A 23,710-nucleotide genomic window follows, 5' to 3' on the forward strand; every position below is an offset into this window, starting at 1 on the left:
ATATAGAATATGGAATTGCAGTCACGTAGAGGTTTCCAGAATTTGTTCTAAAAGTATGGTTTTAAGTAAAAACAACTCATTTTAGGGTTTTCTATCGGTAAAAATTTATCTATAGCGATTCCTGGAACATGCCTCTTCTAACTCCTTACTGATACAGCTCTCTGGGTAAAGATTGTTGGGTAAACAAGTCATTTCCTTATCAGCTCATCTTTCAGCTAATTCAAATTTCAGCAAGTTTCAAACATACACCTATTTTGTATGCCTATGACGCTTATTAAGAAATTAGCATGGGGTGGAGCAAGGGCAGATGGCATGTGCAAGCAGAACTCTGTTCTTTGTGGGGATGCAAAATCAGTTGTTTTGTATTACAAACACAGTTTTTAATGAACTTTGTTACTTTATTCCTTTTACACGCTCTGAGGTTTTGTTGTAATCAGTAGATTTTTAATGTTATTTCAGAGAAATTTAACTTCAGGGCTTTTAACTGTATTTTTGTAACTATATTAAAAACACGGAGAAAATGTACTGGGGTTTTTTTGTCCAACTTGGTGCTTGTTTGTAACATTACTCTGTGCTGGATTTCCCTTCTAAACCTTTGTGATTCTATGAGGAAAACCTCTGTATGATAGAGTGAGGATGTTCTTGATGGGATGCTGATTCCTTCCTGTTTGTGTGTTGCTTCCCTGGATTTAAAATGATGCAGTTGTATTATGCAGTGTTTACTAACAGGTACTAGGTGCTTAATCAAAAGGAAAATCTAATCAGCCCTCACTTCCTCTGTCAGTTCTCGTGTCTTTCAAATCTTGTTTTCTCAGCATAACAACTTCCCTGTTATCAAAGCTCTTGAAAGATAGATGCAACGAGAAGAAATGATTGATGATGGAAAATGACAGAATACCAGATTGTTGTGTGTAAAGTAAAAGTCAGAAAAATATTTTGACAGTTAGCTTTTTATCTAAAAAAAGTAACTTTTACTATGCTAGTATAACTTGAGGTCTCTTTTTGTAAATTAATGGGTAAACATTTTGAGCAAGCTCAAAGTTATCTTGTAAGGATGAAAAATCGGAGAATGGTAGTTTACATTCCAGCATTGAGATATAAACACAGCATTAATTTATTGGTAAAATAATCCTAAATTATGGATATTTTATTTGGAAAGAGGATGTTTTTTTTGGTCCCACACTGTATGTTCACCAAGGGTCCCCATAGTTTAGTGGTTTTGTTTTGGGTTTTTTTGGTTGGTTGGTTGGTTTTTTTCTGGTTTTTTGTTTGTGTTGGGTTTGTGTGTGTGTGTTTGGGTTGTTTGGTGGTTTTTCTGTCTAACTTAAGCATTTCAAATGAAATCAGTTTCTATATTAAAGTGAACTGTAAGGAAGTATACTTTCCTCATGTATAACAGTGATGACAATCACATGGTTTATGCTCTCCTCGAAGACCACTTGAATTTTGCTATTTTTGTGTAGTGCAAGATGAATAAATTAGAAAAAAGTAGTCTCATTGTTAATATGCTTTATACTGATATTCATTCTAAAAGGCTCAGGTGTAACTCCAACCTTCCTCTACACCTGAAATCTGTCTATAGATTGCTAAAAGTGTCAGAATAGCTGAAGCTTGAGCCTGTATATGGAGCTCTAATGATTGAATGATTGGGAAGGAAAGCTGCTTAAGGTGTTGCTGGCATGCACAAAGCAGTGGAATACTGCTAGCCTGTTTGTGGCACACAGTGGAGCTGTACAAAGGGAAGATCCATGTATGTTATCTTTGTTGAAAGAGCTGTAGCAAAATGATGTGTAGCTTGAAACGAGGTTAGTTTGACATTTTTGGTCAAAAGATTCTTGTCAAACTCTTGTTTTTGTGGAGAGGTGACGCAATTATACCTAGAGGCAGACTGCTGCAGATGGATCTACCCTGAGCCATTCTTACCTGCTGCAGTTCAGAGCACTCCAGCTTTGTTTGAGTGGCTGTTGTGCAAATACAGCACAATCTGGTTTTGGATAAAATTTAAGGTCAAAGTTGAAGTGATTGTCTCATATCTTCCAGTAAGTTCCTCTAAATCTTGGAAATCTGTCGTCCTCTTGACTTATAGCTACTTGGAAATCAGAAGTTTTTTGTGTTGAGATTTTTTTGGGGGGGAGGTGAAGTCAAAACCCCAAAGTAAATTTAAAAAATCGAAGTAAATTAAAAAAAAGTATCAAGTTATACCTATCCCCTTCTGAGACTTAATTCTAATTGCATTTAGACTGCACTAATTAATCTTAAATAGCAACAAAAAAGTAATTTCAAAAGCAAAAGTGGAATAGAACCCAGCAATTTCATTAATAGAACATAGTGTTAATGTCACCTGTAGAAATGGTTAACATTTTTGAATTGCTGTACCACTGGTATGGTGAAACTTGCACAGACTGTCCTGGGCACAGGCAGGAATAGTTGAAGCAGCACAGTTAAAAATAAGGGGAAAACTACCAGTCATAGCTGTCATTACAGCTCTTGCAGTGGTGTGATCACAGCCCACAGGTTTTTGTTTAGTGTAATACAAAGCATGCTAGCAATAGATGTCTTGGTCTGTGCCAATAACTTACATTCTGTGGCACTTCATTTAGCTTTTGAGCTCTTCAAGGCACCTACTGAAACATTTTGGAGTGTCATTTGAGGGTGTTAATATGTGTTATATAAAAGAACTAGGAAAAAAAACCTCTTGCAGCTTTCCCCTGGGCTTTTGTAAACCAGAGCTTAAATCAATGAGCTAATTTAATACTTCTATCCCATGGGTCCTTGCAACAGAAAGAATTGTTCTGTTCTAAGGTGCAGGCTCTCTTTTAAGGAATTTTGAGGTTTTCAAATGGATTTTGAGATTCTGTACCAAAATGCTCTTGACTTTTCAGCCATTTCAATGGTTGACTCTTCCCGGGATCTGTGAGACTCATGAATATTCTAAGCAGCAACAAATACATCAAATCTAGTAGACTTCCTGCAGTTCAGTGAATGCAACTTGTAAGCATTCACAGATGCTGTTCCTTAACAAGGCTTTTGTAAATCTTTGCTGCTGTCAAGAACACCCCAGATGTGATATTGTTAGCTGCCAAAACAATGTATTAAGAAATGTCCTTCCATCTTCAGCAAAGCTTATTTGTAATCTCTCATTAATTTCTTTCGGATTAGAATTCCTGTGTGAAGTTTATTCTGACAGGATACAAAGTTTTACCGGCTCTTAACCTTCACAAGAAACAGACTTCATTGAATATGTGCTCAGTAAAAGTAAAACTTCTTTCCTTCCAGACTACATTAAGGAAGGTTTGTTTTGATGTTTTATTTGTTTAAAAAAACTGATTAATTAAATCTTGTAAAAGCCATGAGCATGCCTAAATCTTTCTGTATTGAAATATTAATTTAAAAAATCTGTAAGTTTACACATTTTTTCCTTTTAAAAATCTACCAGCTACCTGGTTAAAAATGAACCAGTTTTGATACAGTGACAGATTGCCATCAATATCAAATGCATCTTTTAGCTTCTACATATGCTAGAGGCAGTGGAGTTCAACTGCCAAGTAACCCTGGTGGTGTTCCATAGTATGTACAGAGACTGGGTGGTTTTTGCTGCCTGTGAAATCAAGACAGATACTTCAGAATGTACCTTCCTGCATACCTGCTTTTGGGGGAAAAAGTCTTCTCTAATGAAGTTCAAATACAGCTGTGGCAGATCTAAGGGAAAGGCTGTGGGGTAGTGTAGAGTGACATGTTGTCTTTAGAAAACTTCTGTCTTTTGTTGTTTATTCTTTGAATGCTCCTCCTTGCCTCCTGAAGACAATGTAAAGCACTGTGAAAAGCGTCCTTATGAAATGAGCCTTTGTTATTTATGTAAGCACACTTTTTTTTTTGTCTTACAGAGTGGATCTGTTTATTTCACTAATAGTGTGCAGTCCTGGGATTGACTGAGGATGTTTTTTTTTTCAAAGGCATGGGTGCCATGGCTGGTCTTTTTCACTGTTCCTCCTTTCCAGGCTGTATATCAGAAACCACTGTCTTGGAGCTTCTAAGCACTAACTTGGCTTCCACAGGGATGGATGAAGATATCACAGATTTCTCTGATGGGGACAGAGTTGTGGGATGTGTGGATCACAACCAATGCTTTCTAGAACAATTTGTGTTAAACTATTATTAGTAGCAATGGCTCAATTTCTTTAATGGCAAATGACTATTCAAACCATGCAATCAGTTATTCCCAAACATGCTTTCCCAGTAATTGGGTTGGAACAACATCTGGGAGACCTTCACAGAAGTGGTACAGTGTAGTGGGGCACCGACAGATTCTATTCTCTTTTGTGGGGCTTCCACAAAAGGCTCTCATGGTGTTCTCATCAATCAGGTGTGTGTGTAATCCTGTACTGCCTGCCTGCCTATAGCAACTGCTGTTTTCTTGAATGCAGTCTTTTAATTTTTATTTTTTTTTTTGACAAGCTGTTGATGATGGTAGTGAGTGGCAGTGGCCTCAAATGGAGTGAAGAGAGTCTCGGTGTTCTGGGTTTCTTGATTTTTTTTTCTGGATTCCATGGGACCACCATTGAGCTTATCAGTTTTTGGGAGGCTTCCATGTTCTATCAGCTCCTCCTTCTCTCCAGCTTGCTGTTTGCTGGTGGCTAGATCCTCAACTACACACAAGCTCACAGGCTGTAGAGTTCATTCACACAAACTTGCACTGAAGGGATTTTTGACAGACGTTTGCTTGTTTCCCAAATAACAAAAAACATTCTGGGAACAAAAAAGATAGCTTGTGTATGAAGCTATACATACACAAGGTCTTACAAACACTAATAATTCCTAAATGTAAAACTATGCTGCCTGGCCAGAAACCCTGACAGCACTGGAATTTAAGAGCCCTGAGCACTTTTCAGACAGATTGTGGTTGTTGAAGCATGCTCCTTTTATCTGGGCAAAGCTAAGAGACTCTCTGCTGTACACAAACATGACTGCTTCCAATTTTAAAATAGAGCAAATACATTAAGTGAGGAATAAATCTGAGGATCTCATTCCAGAAGAAGAGTGTGAAGTTAGCTAGTTAACTCTACAAAAATATCTTCCACCAAAAGTACCCCCCTATTCTGTTCTCTGAGGTCAGCTGGTAAGCTTCCTGAGAAATAACCTTACAGGCTACTGAGCTTTTAATCCCTTTGTGTTAAGAGTTTCTGGAAAGTAACTTTCCAGTATTCAGAATAAATACACTTCTTTCATTTTTAAAGCACTTGTACATAACATGCTCTGTGGGAACTTGTGATTGGAGTCAAATAGTATAGCTGAATATCTGACAAGTGGTCACTAACACAGTCTTGTGATAGTTGGCTTTCTAAAAAGTAAGAGCAATGCAGTCATCTGCCTCTGAGTGTAATTGCTTTAGGCACTGATAAAAGTTGTCTGCTAAACTGGAGCTGTGTGATTATTTCCTGGTCTTCTAGGCCCTGCTATGAAAGTTGAAGGTGTGAAGACTGGTAGAAGTAATAATTCACCATTAAAAAAAAATCTCTTAAGTTACAGGGTGTTTTTCAGCTGTTGTCATTTCAGTGTCCAAATAAATCAGGAAGAAACGCTTAAAGCACACCCCAAATAAAAGTTTGAGAGTCTGCTGTGTGCTGTTTATATATAAGAAAGTGCCTGCTATTTCTAAAATAAAGCTCTGGTATTGCATAAAGTGGTTTAGAGGTAAAGTTGAGTGTTAAATACAAATATTAGCATCAAATGAAAGATGCTCCACTTCAAATTAATTATTTGAAAGCAGAATGCACTATGCATTTGCTGAGCAGTAAATCTCTACAGTTCACCCAAGTGGTGAACTGGTGGAGAAATTGAAGAAATGTAAGTAGGCACAGTATACCTTGTTTATATGTTTATAACAAACAAAACAAAATCCTTCCTCTCTTTTCAGAAACTTCTTTACTAAAAGGACTAAGGAACTCAAACCTGCTGTCCAAAGCGCTCCTGGTTGGAAGTTGTTTGGAAAAGTCCCACCCAGGGAAAACCTTCCAAAAGATTCCAAAATTATTCAGCAGGTGAGTAAACATCACACAACTCAAGGTAGGAAAATTGTAAAAATAACACACAGGTACTGCGTTTCTCTGCTGTTATATCCACATTGGTGTTAAATGACCACAGTGCACTGAGAACATTCTTTTGGAGCTTTGTTTAAGTAATAGTAGTTACTAAGGAATTTGAGTTTTATGATTATTTAGTGCGTTCTTCAGTACATCTCAGTACTTATAAAAAGTACTTACAAAAAGGTGGCGTATGTTCAAAAGGTGCTTAAGCTGTTTTTGTCAAGACATGAGAACTTGCATTAATTTCCCATAAAACTTTGTCTTATTTAACATGGTATGCTGCAGTATGACTCATTTTTCCATTGCCATCCTTATGTGGAAGACTTCCTATGTAGGTGACCTGTGACAAATTGCTTGGAATTCTGAAACATGTAATCCTCTTAAATTTAAAGTTTTAATCTCACTCAAGATACTTTGTTGCAAAATAATACTGTAAATTCAACTTGGTTTTGAGCTACTGGAATGCTTCACAAAGATACCTCTGATTTCCTTCCTCTGTCACAAAACTGCACGTCCGTATAATTGCTCCTGTGGAATCTGTCTTTGATAAAATAATACTAAAATGTCAGTGTTCAAAGGGGATCAATTGGTAATGTATCGTTACCGTAATGTTAGTGTGCAAACTTGAAGCTGAAAGATTTGTTGACATAAGAAATATAAATGTCCCCTGTGTTGGTTAAAACAGTAACTTGAATCTCTTGAGGGCTGCTTTCTCTGTCTGCTTTTTTAAATTCCTAATAAGCTGATGTGTTTGGCAGGTGTAAATGGCTGTGAATGAGGCAGTGTTCAGTTATTTCCTAGAAGGGGCTTTGTGGCAAAGAGGGTGTTTAAGGAGCAACCAAAGTCAAAAATGAGAGGATCTTTTTGAAGGACTTTAATGCAATGTGACTTGTGACAATGGGTTGAAACTGTGACCTTTAAAGATCCCTTCCAACCCAAATTATTCCATGGTTCGTAGTGTGAAGTAAACTGAATGCCTTTTCTACATTTTCAAATACAGTTTTCTTATTTAAGTGGTTTTCCTCTTTGGGTGGGAGCGGGCAAGCATTCTTGCTTTGCTTGCAGGTGCATGCTGTTGGCCTTGTGCTGTGAAAATACTGTGGTAAAATCCAGATGTCTCTTCCATCCTGAGAAATGGAGAATCTGCACAGTGTTACCTGTCATCTGCTTACTGTTTTCTAGTAATGAAGATATTTCTTCTGGAGATCATGTTATAATAGAACTGTTTGGGTTGGAAGGGATTCCTGCTCTCCCTGCTATGGGCAGACAACTTCCAGTAGACCAGGTTGCTCTAAGCCCTGTCCAACCTGACTTTGAGCACTTTCAAGGATGGGACATCTGCAACTTTCCTGGGCAACCTGTTGAAGATGATGATCTGAAGAAATAGTCCTACTTTCTTATTCTGTTTTCCCTCAGTGATAGTGTTTGTTTTAAATGGTAGTGTCCTATTTTTTAACTCATCCAAAGTGTCAGAAAAGCAAATATATTACAACAATGTATTATCTTTAGCCATGATTGAGTTGTTCCTAGTCATGTGGTTTGTGCTATAATGTTTTCCAGATTAGAGTCACTGTTGGATTTACATGATCTTGAGTAAAGTACCAGTAACAGCTAATAGTTTTAGCTTTCTATTTGGCTAAAGCATGCATGGTCTTTATCTAAAGCCTCATGAGCTAAAAGATACAGTTGTCAAAGGGGAACCAGCTTGGCAGTGTGCTCTACACACAGTTAGAGCTACATACCTAAAGAAATTTGATTTTAAATTGTGAAATGACCCCAGTATCTCTATAATTAGCATATGTCAAATGTCTTGCATGTGTGTTTATGCCTTGTGCATATGCCCTTGAAAAAAAGCTGATGGTTTATTTTCTCAAAAAATGTTGGAATTTGCTAAGCTGGTGATGGGTTAGAATGAATGTAGCACACTTGGTTATTGAAGATCAGTGGGGAATAGCATTTTCACCTCAAATGGCTGACTGTAGTCTCTAGACTAATTCCTCACTAGGCTGGAGATGTGAGTGAAAAGAATATAAGGCCTTCAAGAAGCTGACAGAAGTATGATTAAAGCTTAATGTGTTTTGTTTACATGCAATTCTGTGCATCTGTTAGGTTACTTCATAACCTACATGGAATGTCTCTCCAAACTTGCACTTTGACTTTCTAAATCAGAGTGGAGGGATCAGCTATAATTGAAACAGAAACCCCACATTTCCCCCCAGTTTTTTAGCTCTTTGTGGCCAGAACCCTGGTTACTTCTTGTTCGCCATCTTTTTAAAATGAACCTTAGGTTTAAGACTACAAGAAGGTAGGAAAGCTGCCTGTTCATGGCAGAGTTTATGGCACAAATCTTGCCATTCCTGAACATTATTTTTCGTGGTTGGACATGGTCCTTTCACTTTACTGATGTCAGTGGCCAGCTTAGGGAGGGTGCAAACAAACCCTTGATTAAGGAAACTCAGTAATGAGTCAGCATCCTGCGTGTAAAAGATGAGATCTTAAGAAGCCCTGTTGCAAGAAAAATTAACTCACCACAGGAAAGACTTTGCAATTAATAGGAGGAGGAAGTCTTTTGGATAAGGATAATACTTACAACAAAGTTTTATGGCAATATCATAAAGCACTTTCCTATTAGTAAAACTGAGAAAAATTGCATCATTGTAGATGTATAGCCAAAAGACTGGTAGGGCTTATGTGTCCCTTTTCCATCCTGGCTGAAGGGAACCTCCTTTGTTCTTTATGTTATGGTAAGGATGATGTAGTAAATTGCTGAACACATTTAAATGAATGCTTGTGGCTCCCAGTCACTGTCTATCAAGTAGACACTGCTATATGACAACTTCACTTCCAGAGAAGTCAGGTAGTGCTTGTATTATCTTGAATAACCTCCAAGAAAATCTGGGAACTTAATTGGGGATACTGTTTCAGACATTTTTCAGATGACGATGCCAGCCAGCTGTGCCTTCAGAGAGTGCCTAATGAACATGATTGTAAATGATTTCTTTGCAAGCCTCTTAGGCCGTGTGGAAGCTGATGAATGTTTTTGTGGCACGGCAGCCTGCGGGGTTTGCCGCGCCGGCCGTGCAGCTGCGCCGCCTCGGGCGCGATGCGCTCCCTCAAACTGGGTCAGAGGTTGGAAGTTCTTGGCAGCTGCATCTCCCCACTCGCAGCTGCTGGCACGCTCATCTCTCCTTGGATTTAGAGCTGCCCAAGCAGGATGTGATTGAGGCCAACTCTTTTGCTGGACATCTCCTTCCTCTGGGCTTCTTTCCTTCACTGTTTTTTTGAAAAGGGAAAACAACTCCCCAGGACTGCAAATGTCAAATGCATTTGATGGTTTTAGGAAGTGTGCCTTTTTTCATGAACTGCAGCTAATAAAACTAGCTATTATAAGAGGCATGTTGTCATTAATGATCAGTTTGGTAAATTCTTTTCAGTCTGTACAGAAATCTGCTTTAAATTAGACTGTTGAAATACTTTAATGCAGAAGCATTTAAAGCAGAAACAGACTTGTGGGCTGATATATAACATTTTGGAATGTATTCACCAAAGTCCAGGTTCTGTTTAAAAAAGCACAATTTCAGTTTTTGTGCTTATAGTTAAAGAAAAGAGCTTTTAATCTATGATAAAAAATTTTCTGAATATCAAGTCATTAGGTTTACCTTATTTTATTAAGGCAGGCTTGCATACTTTTTATTAATGTGTTTAAAGCAGTATGGTGGGCTTTTCATAATATGCCTGAATTAAAGTAAACTCAAAATATGCAATTACACATTGCAATATAAAAAGCAAGCAAAATGTAGACCAAAATTGCTTTATCAGCAGTTTTAATAATGCTCCTCTCAGTGGCAGCCTTAAATTAAGTGGAAAAAGAAAAGCTTTTTTTCTACTTAAATCTGCCACGCCATTAAAAGCTTGCAGTGATTTTTAGCAATGACTGCTTGTTGAGAAGTGAAGCCATCTTTTCCAATAGCTGTCACCTTGTGTACAAAATTGAAGGTTTTAATCTTTGACAGTCCATTACTAGCTTCGACTGGGTCACTGTTTTACATCTAGCCTCTGAAAACATGTTGAGGTGGCTCTGAAATATTTACAAAAATTAAATACCTGAGGGCTAAAAAAAGTAAGTGTCTTCACTTGAATATTTTTCCAGTGTTATCATCTCCAGTCTGAGATTTAACGGAGAAATTGCAGTCATTGATTCGGCAGAATTCCCGTGGTCTCCCAGGGACAAGGGTTTTCAGAGGCTTCTCTTCAGAGGAACAGATGTGGTTTGAATCAGTGTTCATATGACTCAAACATTTTGGCTTGCAATATTAACTCTTCCCTCCAGTCTTGGTTGTTAGAGTTTAAAAGTGCACAATGCTCTTATTGCATATAAAATGTGTGTGTATGTGTGTGTGTGTTTGTAAGCAAACCAAAGGACTGACTATCTCAGAGAAGTTGTTGAATGCTTTTTTGCAGGAGTGGTTCTTAAGCAAATTGTTATTTAGAGGCCATGTTGGCTCACCTTGCACTGCTACTGGAGAAAAAAGAAAGGTCGTATTCTGCCTGTTTGCCAGATACAGGGCAGAAATACATTGGTAACAAACTGCCTTGAAACAAGGACTGATAATAAATGGGGCTGTTGGATCTTGCAATAACACCTGAATAACAATTTGCCATACCAGAAGCAGTGAGAAGGCTGGGATGGTTTTCTTTGTAGATGTTGTAGCTGGTCAGATTCTCAAGAAATGTCCCGTATCATTCAATTATCACATGTGTAGTCAGTAAAATATCTGTTCTAGAGGTAAACCATAGACATTCCCCAGTGTTTTAGATTTCTTCAGTGATTATCTTGTCAGTAAAATGGTAGTGGAACTGGTAGGACCTCAGAGTGACAGATGCTTTCTTTTATTTTGCATAAAGGCCATAAAATACAGTTCACCTCCTACTGCCAGGATGACCCAAGTTGCTTTGACAAGGGAAACTTGTTAAGGAGAACTTCTTACGATGTCAGTGCTGTGTTGGTGGCACAAATGCATCTTCAGGGGAGTACCTTAGAAGGGGAGAAGGGATCAGTGTTTTGAAAATAATATGGAAGTATTGACTCTGCTGATACGAATTCTTCTGACTGCTGTTTTTTTTTTAAAAACAAAGTCTTTAAGAACAACTACAATGAGTGTTGAAGCAACTGTTCTCTTACTAAGGCTTGAAAAAGAAAGCATAGGCATACATAGGTATGTATTTTCATTTCTGTTCCTGAAAGTTGCTGGATTTGGAGGAAACCAATAATATAAATTGAGGTAATAAAAATTATAAAACTTATTTTACTTTGATGTGGTCGGACATTATATTTTATTTTTTGGGCCTTTGAATTTCCTTAGTCAAGCATGATCTTAGGATTTTTTCTTCTCTCAAAGAACTGAGCATTTGCAGGTTAAGCAGCCATGCTGCTGAGCTTGAGGTGCTGAGGAAGCAAAATCATCATCTAAGCAGGCTGTATTGAATTCCAAAAGGATAGGTTCAGGTGGTAAATCTTTCATGGACATTTATTTGAAGTGTGAGATTGTGGGGTTTTTTCGTTGGTTTGTTTTAATATAAATCTTATCCTTCCAAGGCTAGCACAGTACTTCAGTATGGAAAAGGAAAAATTGTATGGCAAGGGAGAAGAAAGCCCTTTAAAATGGTTTCTGTTATTCTGAACACTGCAGATATGTTCTGTTTAATTAATGCTAAAAACCTTCTTTTCCTTCTTCTAGGCGCTGTAATTCAAGGCTTAAAAGCTGTGGGCTTTGTTTGTCACTTCCCCTACACCCCATCTTTTAGCTTTTATCTTTCCAATATAAAACCAACTTAGACTTTGGTTGGAAATGTGCAGAGCTGCAGAGTGGTTGTACAGGGTCTCCTGTAGCTGGGCTTGTTTTTATACCTGGCTACCTTGCTGCTTGAGTAGTGCTTAGAATCTTATTTATAATGGAAGTGACTGTTGCTCAAAGCATTACAAATACATCCTTGTTATCACCAGCAAGACTGAGGTACAGCCCACTTTTGAGCTTTTAGTTTAGAATTACCAATGATAACATGGCAGGGGGCAGCATTTTGTTTTTCCTTTCTAACAGCATGTACCTTCCAAGGCTGTGGTTAAGTTCAGTCTAATGTCTGTGAGTGGTGTGTGCTAGGGAGACACAGGGTGTATCAGGGACTGCCTTTATCAAGCATCTGAGAAGCACCATGGAAAAAAATCTCCCTTTGGGCAAAGGGGCTGACTACTGAAAATATAAAACATCAATTAAAGCAGAAGAACAATCCAGTCGATGTCTGTACGGATCTTGCACAAGTGGGAAGTTTTTGTATATGTGTCTCTTTTGAGGGCTGGAAAAGGAAGAGGAGCAGACACATCCATGTTTTTTCAAGCATACAAGCTAAATACTCTACATGTGAATTTAAATTTTGGATTGCATATTTCTGTTTTGTAATGGTCTTTTCCTTTATTTATTCACTAAGGCTCTGCTTCTGTTTTTCTTATTAGGATGACAGTTCTGGCAGTCTTGCGTCAATATCTGCTCTCAGTCTATTAAACACAGGGGTATGAAATTTAATATATACTTTTTGTAGTTGTATTTGATGCCATGCATGGGACTGTGTAGCACTCATGAAAATAGTACAAACATCACATTTTCACAGTAGCATGAATATTTTATGGCACTAACCATCAACTCATTAAAAACCATTAACAAAATAAACAAGTTTCACATGTGAATCTCACTAACAACTTGAAGTGATAGAGAATTATTGTTTATTGTTTATATTGCATGTTCTTGGATAGCAAGAAACAGGTAATCATAGAGCTTGACAGTAATTTACTTTCTATGTTTGCTGTGCCTCATTGTTTAATGGTAAAAGTTTTTGAAAGGTTTAATTTGTAATATTTTTGAATGAATTATTACATTTGAAAATTTATATATTAGAATCTTCTAATAATGTCTCTGAGCCACACAAGCTATTAGTAGTGGCACTTCAGAACTCCAAATGCTTTTACTCACTATTTCCAATGTGCAATTGGAAAACTAGAAAAGTGTAGCTATTGAAGCTTTTGTTACATTTTACATTATCTATTTGTGTGACTTGGATCCTTCTGAAATTGTGCATGCCCATTCCTGTGTTAACTTTTTCTGTAATTCTGCGCTCTGTGTTAAATATGAATAGTACAGATTGGCTTTTTAGTTCTGTGGAACTGTGAAACAGAGCAGTCCTGTAACTGCTGGTTGATTCTGGTGCCTGTGGTTCACATTACATGGCCTGGCCACTCGCACCATGTCTTTATTGGGTCCACACCCGGTGGCTTCTTGTAAACAAAAGATGAAACTTGATGCACCTTATTAAGTGAGCAAACAAAGAATTGTTATTCTGTTATTAAATACAGCAAACAAAGAATTGAAAGTGAATGGCATTAATTTTGGAAGATTGACCTAGAAACTCTTAAGTGTCTGTTTGGTTGTCCCTTTGTACTGTGTGAAGATTAGTATTTTCTTCTCCATCAATACATCTGTTCTTTCTATTTCACCTGCAAATTAGGCAAGAATGTACTGTTCTGCCTGTCCTGACAGCATCTGAAATTCTTATTTCTGGGAAAATGTCTAGTTTATGACTCACAGGATTTTTAAGTGACATCTACTCTTGCTATAAACACTTCTTTGTTTATAATCACTTTACAGCCAATGCTATCTCAGCAATTTTAACATTTAACCTGGAGGCAACATGCATGCTGATGTAGGATTATTCATTAGCAGAAATTCTTCTTACATGGATGCACTCCTAGGTGATTCTATTAATGCTTCTATTCTTAGATAATCAGCCCTGATTCAAATGAAGGCCTATAATCTTTCTGATTATATATCTAGTTAGCTGTACAACATAATGAAAATAATCATATAGATGTTTCATAGACCCTTCTGCTCCAGTCATGTGTGTGTAGAAGGGCGAGGTTTAAAACCTTTTGCACAATATATGGCAATCCCAGTTCTGTTCCGTCAGCAGAAGTCACAGTTGATTGAATAAAAACTGTTTTAGGATCAGACTTAGCATTAGAGAGGAGAAAGCACATTAGAAGGATGTTTAATTGGAGTATTAGTATGCCTCAACATCTACTTTAAATAGAGGCAATCCTTAAGACAGGGGAAGTTTGTTTAGTGTTGCATTCTTTAGTTGCATAAATTCTCTACACATGAGATGCCTTTCTCCTCCAGCATACCCACAACATAATTGGATGTGTGGTGTTTTGTCTGTATAATTGGTACTGTGAGAACTTTCATAGTCCTTGTAACCAAAGGCTTTTATCACTCATTCCCAGGAGTTCAGCTTTTGTTGTTGGATCATAAATAGATCAAACTTAATTCCAGGTTCATGTTGAATTTTATGGTTGGTATTTATTCCTTTACAGCTGTATAGTTTGGGCTCTGTACATGCAAGTTTGTCTTCTAACACTGAATCCCTGTGTTTCACACTTAGCTAAACACTTTATCCCCTACAAGCATACCCTACTTCAGGTCTACTAATGCTTTTGGAATGCTGCAGTGCAACTGGTTTTCCTTTCTCTAAGGTTGTTGGCTTAAGTATTGGAAGAGGAAGCTATGAGCAGTTACTTTTATGTTACACAGAGCAATCCAGTACTCTTTGGAGGTATTGAAAATGACTCTCAATGGTCTGACTGTCCTTTATGGTGCTACAGCAGAAGGATGAATGAAACTTCAGACTTGCATGTTTTCCATATAGATAAGAAAAAAGTGCAAGCAATAAAGACCTCTGTGGGTTTATTTACTTTTTGTTATTATTATTTAGAATACCAGGGCATTTTTTTGGTGTTCTTTGCTGTGGTGGTAGGGGGTGGGGTTTTTTGGGTTTCTGGTTTTTGGGTGGGGTTTTTTTGTTGTTTTAAGAATATACTATTTGAGATATCTTTATCTTCTTAAACAAATGCAGTTTATAAGCAAAAGATGTTTTCCCAGCCCCAGTTACCTGTCTGTAATTTAATAGGCTTATCTGTATCTGTGCAGGAATAAATACCAGAAATGCAAGTCCCTCCACATATTGAAGCACTCTGAAGTATTCAGTCACAGTGCTTGTTACAGTGCTTTTCAGGAAAAACATGCTTTTAGCTTCTTACTGAGTTAATTATTGGCAGTGGATAACAGGATGACATTCCAGACTTAGTAAGATAACTTTTTATTAAAGCTGAAATTTGTTTTTCTTAATTTTGGAATTAGGAAGTGTTCTGGAATTTTCAATAAATTCCTGATATGTTGCAATAAAGATTTTTTTAAATAACCTTCTTGTGAAACCATACATGTGACACTTCCAAAATATTTTTTTTTTACATATACAGGTTTTACATAGTCCTGAATCTTAGCTGTCAACTGTTCTATCTTCTGGCTCATGCCCTACATGTTAAGCATTTAACAAAACATTTGACTTTAAATTGTACTTTTACCTTGTTATGGGAGAATATTAGCTCACATCTTTCAAAGTGAAGTTTTATGTCAGTTCAAGTTTTTTAGATTCTGCATTAAATGCACAGTTAAGGATATTGGATTCTTTACATGTAGTCATATAAAGTATTGCAGAAAAAAATGGATACTTTATTTGCAGGAGTTCTCTACACATCTGATGGTTGTGGGATCTAATCCTAGAGCACAGGCTTCTTGAGGAAAGAGCATCTTCCCTTGGAAGGTTCTGATACTTTGGAATGTATTTCAGTTTGGGGAATGTGCAGCCACAACAGTTTGAGCCTGAGGCTATTTTGGTCTCTTGTATTGATTCTTTCTTATAACACTGAGAGTTTTCCTTCTCTGCCCATGTGATCTCTTTTTACGAAATCCAACTGTTCATTATGTGTAATTTCAGAAACACAGTTGGATGATGAGTTCTGCCTTTAGTGAAAATCTCTGTGGAAGAATTTTGAATTTTTGTTTTTTTCTTTCTCTGTTGCCTTGGAAATAGTGTATCAGTTCTTAGCACAGGTGATAGCTGGAAGCACTAACTTTGTTCACATGTATTGCTTGTGTTAAAAAAATGGCTTAAGAGTGGCTTCATTTCTGATATACATCTTGCAGTGCTTTTTTTAATGTTTTTTTTCCTTATTTTTTTCCTTTTTTTTTTGCATGCAAGTTAGATATGTAGAGATTTTGAAAAGGTGGCTAATGTTTGAGCTTCCTCATCTCTGACCACTAAATGAACTTGATTTGGTGACTCGTGTTACAAAGGACAGTGTGGGACTAAATCAGAACCTCTGCCAAGAGCAGGAGGGATGGCATTGCTATTGTGCTGCAGCCTGGATGCTGATCTCTGGGTGTTATCACAGGATACATTCCTAATTTACAAATGTACTGGAGTGTCCTGAGGTATACAGCGTGACAGGAGTACTGATGTTGTTTCTATTTTAAAGTGGAATGAAATAATTTTAGGCTGGAGAATATGTGTATTCATTCAAATGGTGAGCATTGATTTTTTTTTTGAGTTTAAATGACAACAGAACTCTATCAATCCTGTGTCCAGTTGTTCAAGGTACTTGTTTCAATGTGCTAAATGGTGTTGATGCATATTATTCCATTAACTTGGCAGTAAATTTTTATTTACAGAGGCAAAAAAGAAGGGGATGTGAGATTTGATGTTTTATCTGGCTCTGTTTAGCTTTTTTCCTAAGGATTGTGTCATATTTTTGTTTCGTTGAGTTGCTGTTGTGGTCAAAGGATTAGAATTCTTTCTTCCTCAGAATCTTGTGTGTATTGGAGGCAGTAAAATATTTCTTTTTCAGTAGATTGCATGTTTTGACCTCAGCAGAAGGAAATGATATGGAACAGACATGTAATGATAAATACTGGTATATTGTCACTGAGTGTAGTGTAGGTGGTTCTGGTTAATGTGGGTGTGATGGTGTTGTTCAAGGCCTCAGGAATGTGAGGTGTACTGGATCTTAAGCAGGGCTGGAATCAAGAGGAAGAAATGGAAAGAGATGCATGTTCTTGATTAGTGGTGGGTTTTTTTTATTGTCAACTTCACATGTTACTTAAATACACTTGTGCACTAACTAAGGTGGGTAGATTATGCAGATTTCTTTACTACCTGATCCTGGGATGCTCAGTTGAAATTTTGAACTAGAATAGATCAAAGATTAAGTTGATACAAGAAACTGCTTTCTCATTCATCTTTACTTAGCAGTCCTGGAAAGCTGCACTGTTGCTATCAGTGAGTTCAGCTTGTAGTGTTTGCCACTTGCTGTCTTATTAAGTAATGTAAAAATATATAATATGAAATTATTTATGCATTTAGTAATATCATGCTTACTAATTTGGAGTCAGGCTGAAAGTTGAAATTTAATTTTTATCAATAATGTTGTTTAGGAATATGAAGCACGGACAGGAAGAATGTATAAACCTCCACCCCCATCAGCAAGACGTAAAAATATTGAGTTTGAACCACTGTCAACAACTGCTTTGATTCTGGAGGATCGACCAGCGTAAGTATGATTCTGCTGTGCAACTGAAGGACTGAGTTTTAGATACTTTTCTGATGAGCTAAAATTCACAAGTCTTATATGAAAGAATCGTTGGATTATTCTGTCCCACATAATAGCCTAACAAACTTCCCAGAGGAGCCTTTATCACAGTGTATCACAGTTTATATTAGGAATTTTTTCTCACTGTAATGGAGCCACCAGTCTGTAATCTGCTGTGTCTCACAGCTGACTCCTGACCATGCCCTGGGCATCCTCAAAGTCTTCAGGAATTTTCTTGATTGATTTCTTCACTGCTTTCTCAGTGTGCACTTCCTTCTCCCTTATCCTCCCTTCCCCTATTTTGGAAACTTAAAATATTTTAGGTACGTAAAACCTAAAAGTGCAGCTGAAGGCAGTGAAACAGCAGCTGAAGATGTAACAAAACCCACATAAAGTACAAATAAGAATAGTAATGAAAAATGGGTAATAAATTGGTCAGTATTTTCAGATATACAGTCTTCAGCAATTTGAAGATAAAGAACCTGCTGACTAAGAACATAAGCTTGAGGAAAATAAATGGAGCAATGTTTTCAAATTGCACCATGGAAAAGCTTATGGTACTGTTAAAGGTTTGCTCTAATCACTTCCACTTAGTAAATGGAAAATAGAACATAGTAATGTTTCTTTGGATATTCCCTCTGGGAGTATATAAACTCATTCTGAGCTAAGACAGAAATATTCTGAATGGAATTATGTATTACTATGAGTATTTGTTTTCATAAGTGCATTATTTCTTTTACTGTATGGTAGAGAGTAAGATACACAACAACTGGGTTGGTGATGTTTTTCTTTACTTTTATAGTATTAGAATTCACAAGCCAGGATAAATATGCTTTTACAAATGCCACTTGTTTCAAACTGGAGTGCCATCCCAAGCATGTAGTGTGTTGCCACAGTCTAACCTTTGAAAATACATTCTGCTCTCACTTTCACTGAAAATATTAATAAGTGGTTTTGTCTGCTTGTATGAGAGAGGAGACAGAAAACTTTTTAAATATTAAAATGACAAAGCTGTTTTCTATTTATTTTGGACCAAAGTAGACTAGACATTAGTTAAGAGGCTGAAAGCAAACACTGTGTTCTAATTTGCTTTGAAGTGAGTCTCCTTGGTCAAGAGGAAGTGTGTTTAGCAATTAGGGGATCATTATGCAGCCAAAAAACAAGCTGGTGAACTTTTTTTTTAATCTGGTGAACTTTTAGACTGCACCAAGCTTCCTTAGCTTTAGCTCTGACATCAGTGGTGATCTACCCTTTCTTCTTTTGGCAAACTTACCTTCTTTTGTGAGAATTTTAAGGAGTTAAATACAGCAAATAAAAATCGTTACCTTTTATTGAAAATACATCATCACAGATTTCATATGAACATATGATTAAAATACACATGGCCAGAAATGCATTGGAATAAATAACTATATGGTATATCAGCATTTTCCTTTTGTCACTCACTTGAGCATCATTCCAAGTGTTCAACAAATTTAATAACCTTACTTTGGGGGAAGCTCTAGGAGAACTAAAAAACTGGAGCAGCAAACATCTAGTAGTTCTCTACAGTTGTAACTGGAACGCTGGCAGTATGGCAGCTCCAAAGCTCACCTTTGAGAGAAACTGAATTAAATCCTGTTCTGAAATGGTCCAGAATGTCATTTGTGTGTATTGAATTCAGGAACAACTTGTTTTCAGAAATCTTCCTGCCAAATCAGTGGAGGAGGCTTTACGTCATCGACAGGAGTACGACGAGATGGTGGCAGAAGCCAAAAAACGAGGTATGTCAACTGCCAACAATCACTGTAATTCCTCTCACCTCTGCTGCAAAAATGAAGTAAATCCTGGCTTGTAGGCAAGTGGATACATTAAAGAACCTCTTGTTTAATGTCTGGGTTATTCTCTGGTGCATAGGGGCACGCAGTTTAAAACAGAACTCAGTTATCAAATTGTTATTCTGCTACAATGAATGTAGCTAAGTTCAGAATGTAACTTAACCTTTCATTTACTTTTTAAGGAGAAACTTAATTTTTTTAAGATACTTGTGTAGTAGAAACTTTCTGGGTACTTGGACTCTTGTTGCAAGCTGTGTTGCTGCAGTTGTCACTATGAGCCAAAGTATAATAAAGCTGACTGCTTTAAGATCTGGTTTCCTAAGAATTTCACATCAATTTCAATATGAAGAGAGAATGAAAACTTTGGGGTTATTTTCCAGTCAACTGTACCTGTGTGAACCTTCTTATTCCCACTAGACATGATTAATTTAAAAAACAGATCTGTAGCATCTGGTACTGTGTCAATCTATGAATAGTTGTTGAAAGGACTTCTGTAGTCTTGTGCCTAGTATTCAGGGAATAAGCTATTTTAAAAATCCGTGCTGCATCGTGTTTTACTCGGGCCATTGTCAGAGATACAAGCTTCTGAAGGGATTGATCATCTATGGATCCGTGGCAGCTTACTTTGAAAGATGCAATAAGAAATCCACGGCATTTGACACTGCATTTCAGTCTGCTCTTGTGGTGTGTTTCTTGTAAGTCGTGATCTGTGGTCTGTGTTCTTTAATAACAGCATCTTTGAAGGTTCAGCCATGTGTGGTGTTTTCATGTGTGTGCCCTGGTTTATTAACTGTTGCTACACACTCAAAGCTTCAGTAAAACCTTGATGAAGCTGGTCAACAATATCTGTTTACCAGGGAGGGCATGTTTACTCTCTTGATGTGACCAGTGCATGCTTAAATAGAAAATGTCTTGCAATTTCACAGTGGTTCTAAGTGATGTCAGGAGAGCATTGGTCTGTCCTTCTTTTTGCTTTCTTGATAAGAGAAATCTGCAAATAATCTTTTTTTAACAGAAGGCAGGACATTGTTCTCTTGTGCAGCATTGTGACTTTGTCTTAGGTCTTTAGGTCCTGTTTCCAGAAAAGAAAATAAGAATCCTTTTAGGTGGAAGCTTCAGTAAAATTTGAATAGTTTTAAAATGGATGTAGAATTGCACTTTTAAATAATAAAATTATCCATAAACATTGCTGCTAAGTCTAATGAATGAATAAGGCTCAGGGAAAATATGGTATGAAAATCATGAGTAGAAAAAGAGCGCGCTGATAATGTGCTTGCTTATTAGTTATCCTGTGTACTGCAAAAGAGAATTATCTGAGTTTTCTAGCCTGATTTTTCCTTGTCTTAATCACTGTATTTGAACAACTTAGCTTAAATGAAAAAATGTCCAGAGAAATACACCTACAATCAACAGAAATAGTACATGCAACAGTAATTTACCCTCGATCTTTTAGACATCTAAATACTTGGGTAGTAGCTGAATAATTTACCTAGTAATTTGTATACACTAATACAGAATTATTAACATGTTATGCCTAACAGAAATTAAAGAAGCACATAAAAGGAAAAAAATAATGAGAGAGCGTTTCAAGCAAGAAGACAATATCGCTAGTGCTATGGTGATTTGGGTCAATGAAATACTACCTAACTGGGAAGGCATGTAAGTAAAGTTCTGCTGTATAAATGAGGCAAGCATGGCTTGTTTCTCCTCTGGAAACTGAGGACCCACATACCTTATTTTCCTTTTCTGTGTTGTCAAGAAGTCAGTTTTTGTTGCCATGATATAGTGTGAGGTCATTGGAGAGCAACATGAAATGTGCTTTCTGGAAGCCGAATGTTTGGGGGTTTTTTATGGGGCTTTAGCATCAACAGAGATCTTTGAATACTGATTTGGTAAACAGTATGTTATTTTGCTTGTAAATTGCCCAGTGATTTTACAAAACAAAAATGTGCAATATGTGCCTTTTGTTTTTTTCTTCTCCCTGCTTCTATATATTAGGCGTGCTACCCGAAGAGTTCGAGAGCTGTGGTGGCAGGGATTGCCCCCAAGTGTACGTGGGAAGGTTTGGAGTCTAGCTGTGGGAAATGAATTAAACATCACTCCTGGTATGTTCCTAACAGATCATATGTTAATGCTAAATTAAGTTGATTATTTTCAAAGAAAAATGTAAAATTTTGTTTTAAAAAAAAATCTATATATAAAAATCAGGATATATTTCTTTCTGAAAAAATTTATTTCACAAGGCTAGGAACAATTGTGTTTTACAATTAGACATTGTAGCCTCATAAATTATAGAAACAAGGTTCAAAGCCTGCTTAGAAAAACATTTAGTATTTTAAGAATTAAGGTAGTCCTTCCCCCCCAGAAAATAATTTTTATGTTTAAAACTGAGAATTTGTAGCTTTGCTTTCTTAAGGGGGTGAAAAGTGGAATTGCTCTATTTTATGACTAATGATGAATTGTAAGCATTTTATTCACAAAAATACAAATCTGAATTATGTAAGACATGATTTCCTTGTCATAATTTGCATGTTCACAGCAGAAAGTACAATACAGTACACACTATAAAACCATGTGTAGTGGTAACCAGCTAATAGACTCTTCTCCTGCCTCCAGTGATGAAACCAAGTAACCAGAGCCAAGAATGCTTAGCATGCTTTTGTCTTGGATGGGTGCTTTTCTTACTACTTCCCTTTTGGTTATTGGTTTTGTTTTGCTTTCTTGCAGAACTTTATGAAATCTTCTTGTCAAGAGCTAAGGAACGATGGAAAAGCTTCAGTGAGACAAGTACTGAGAATGACATAGAAGGTGAGATCTCCTGCATGCTCAACAACCTCCTATTCACTTTTACAAAACCAAGAAGTCTCACAAGTTCCTCTGCAATTTCAGCATAAAGAATACTTGTTAAAAGTTCTCAAAGTCATTCCCTACTTAAATGTTTGCTGTCTTATAACAAGTCAGTGAGTGAGGGGCTTGGCAATACTTACTGTATCAATAAAAGACAGATTAAAATATTGCATGTGCTACTTTCAAATAACGTTTCCTTTGAAATATCAAGACTTAGCTCTCATGAAAATATTAGATGAAATACAAAAAGAAGAAACAGGAAACTCAATTACAATACATGCTCTTGCTTAGCTCTTCTTAGATGGGTACTCCTCAGTTAGTATCACTTCCATGATTTTGGGAAAGAAAAAAGAATATCCTCTATTTTTTGGTTCTGAAACTGAGAGGTGAAAAATACAAAACATGACACATTTCAGATCCCACTTGTATTTCCTTGCCTGTCCAGATGGCCTTTCCTTCCAGATCTATTAAATGGGAATGTTAGCACTCTTTTGTCAAATGCAGTTTTTTCACTGGTATATTGCTGTCTCCTGTGGACGTTCTTTCTGTTAAAAATAGTATCAGTGATGTTTTTAATGTTGGATGTCTCCTTGTTATAAAGGTTAACTCTTTGTGCCGTTGACTGATAATTTTTAAAATGCTGCCCTGTGATAATGTCTTTTCCATTACTTTAGTTGTTTGTGCTTGCCACAGCCAATCCTGACTAATTGCCTGCTTTGACTGTAAATTATTTGGGTCTTCCTTAGGGATAGCCCTGTGACTCATCTGAAGGTTGTCTTGAGACAAACAATTTATATAAAATTTGGTGTGTATATGACTGTAAATATACTTATCCTTGGAAAACATGTTTGCAATGCCTCTTGGTCTATGGAGTGGTGGTTTGCTTGTTTTTTGTTGTGGGGGAGTGTGGGCTGTCTTTGGGGTAAAGCTCAGGTAATCTGTTTTTTTGAGAGGTAATAGTTCTTGATGGGAATGAAGGGAGAAGGAGCTGTTTTAATTGTGCCAGATGTCCTGGGAAATGGAGTAATAAGGGAAAACTGAAGAGTGATAGAATTTTCATCTCTGAAAAGCAAGCAAGCTGACAGTGCTTATTGTTAATCTGTAGTAGCTAAGTCTGGAAGACCAACTATGATAGTTTTAGGAAGACTGGATTGAAATGCTGCTTTCCAAGCTTCAGGAGAGCAGGTTCTGTTTAGCCTGTTCATCAAATTGTCATCTTTGCTTTCCAGTTGGAAATCTTGTCTAAGCCTTAAGAAATATCTTTTTCCCCACATTATCACTAGTGTTTTTATCATGTCCCTGTGGAGAGGATTGGACAGAGATAATTCAAGGGCTAGCAGAATTTCTTCTGGAAGTTTTTGGATGAATGCTGCCTTCCTTGTATTTATGTGCCTACAGGAGTTTTGTTCTGAAGTTTGTAGAATTTATCAGCT

The 23,710-nt window shown here is 37.0% G+C and overlaps 1 protein-coding gene across 3 annotated transcripts in view; it reads left to right on the top strand.

The window, feature by feature from the left end:
* TBC1D12 (TBC1 domain family member 12) overlaps nucleotides 1-23,710 on the top strand; it is a 41,454-nt gene that overhangs the window by 11,187 nt on the left and 6,557 nt on the right. For 2 of the 3 annotated variants that reach the window (XM_084210192.1, XM_084210193.1), the window contains exons 2-8: nucleotides 5,915-6,038; nucleotides 12,592-12,648; nucleotides 17,459-17,574; nucleotides 19,294-19,376; nucleotides 20,972-21,089; nucleotides 21,429-21,535; nucleotides 22,158-22,238. In XM_084210192.1, coding sequence (XP_084066318.1) covers nucleotides 5,915-6,038; nucleotides 12,592-12,648; nucleotides 17,459-17,574; nucleotides 19,294-19,376; nucleotides 20,972-21,089; nucleotides 21,429-21,535; nucleotides 22,158-22,238 — 686 coding nt within the window. The remainder of the gene's footprint in view (nucleotides 1-5,914; nucleotides 6,039-12,591; nucleotides 12,649-17,458; nucleotides 17,575-19,293; nucleotides 19,377-20,971; nucleotides 21,090-21,428; nucleotides 21,536-22,157; nucleotides 22,239-23,710) is intronic. The other variant, XM_084210191.1, reaches the window with a different exon arrangement.

The sequence above is a fragment of the Fringilla coelebs genome (genome assembly GCF_963513975.1).
Source record: "Fringilla coelebs genome assembly, chromosome: 8".
Classification (NCBI taxonomy): Eukaryota; Metazoa; Chordata; class Aves; order Passeriformes; family Fringillidae; genus Fringilla; species Fringilla coelebs.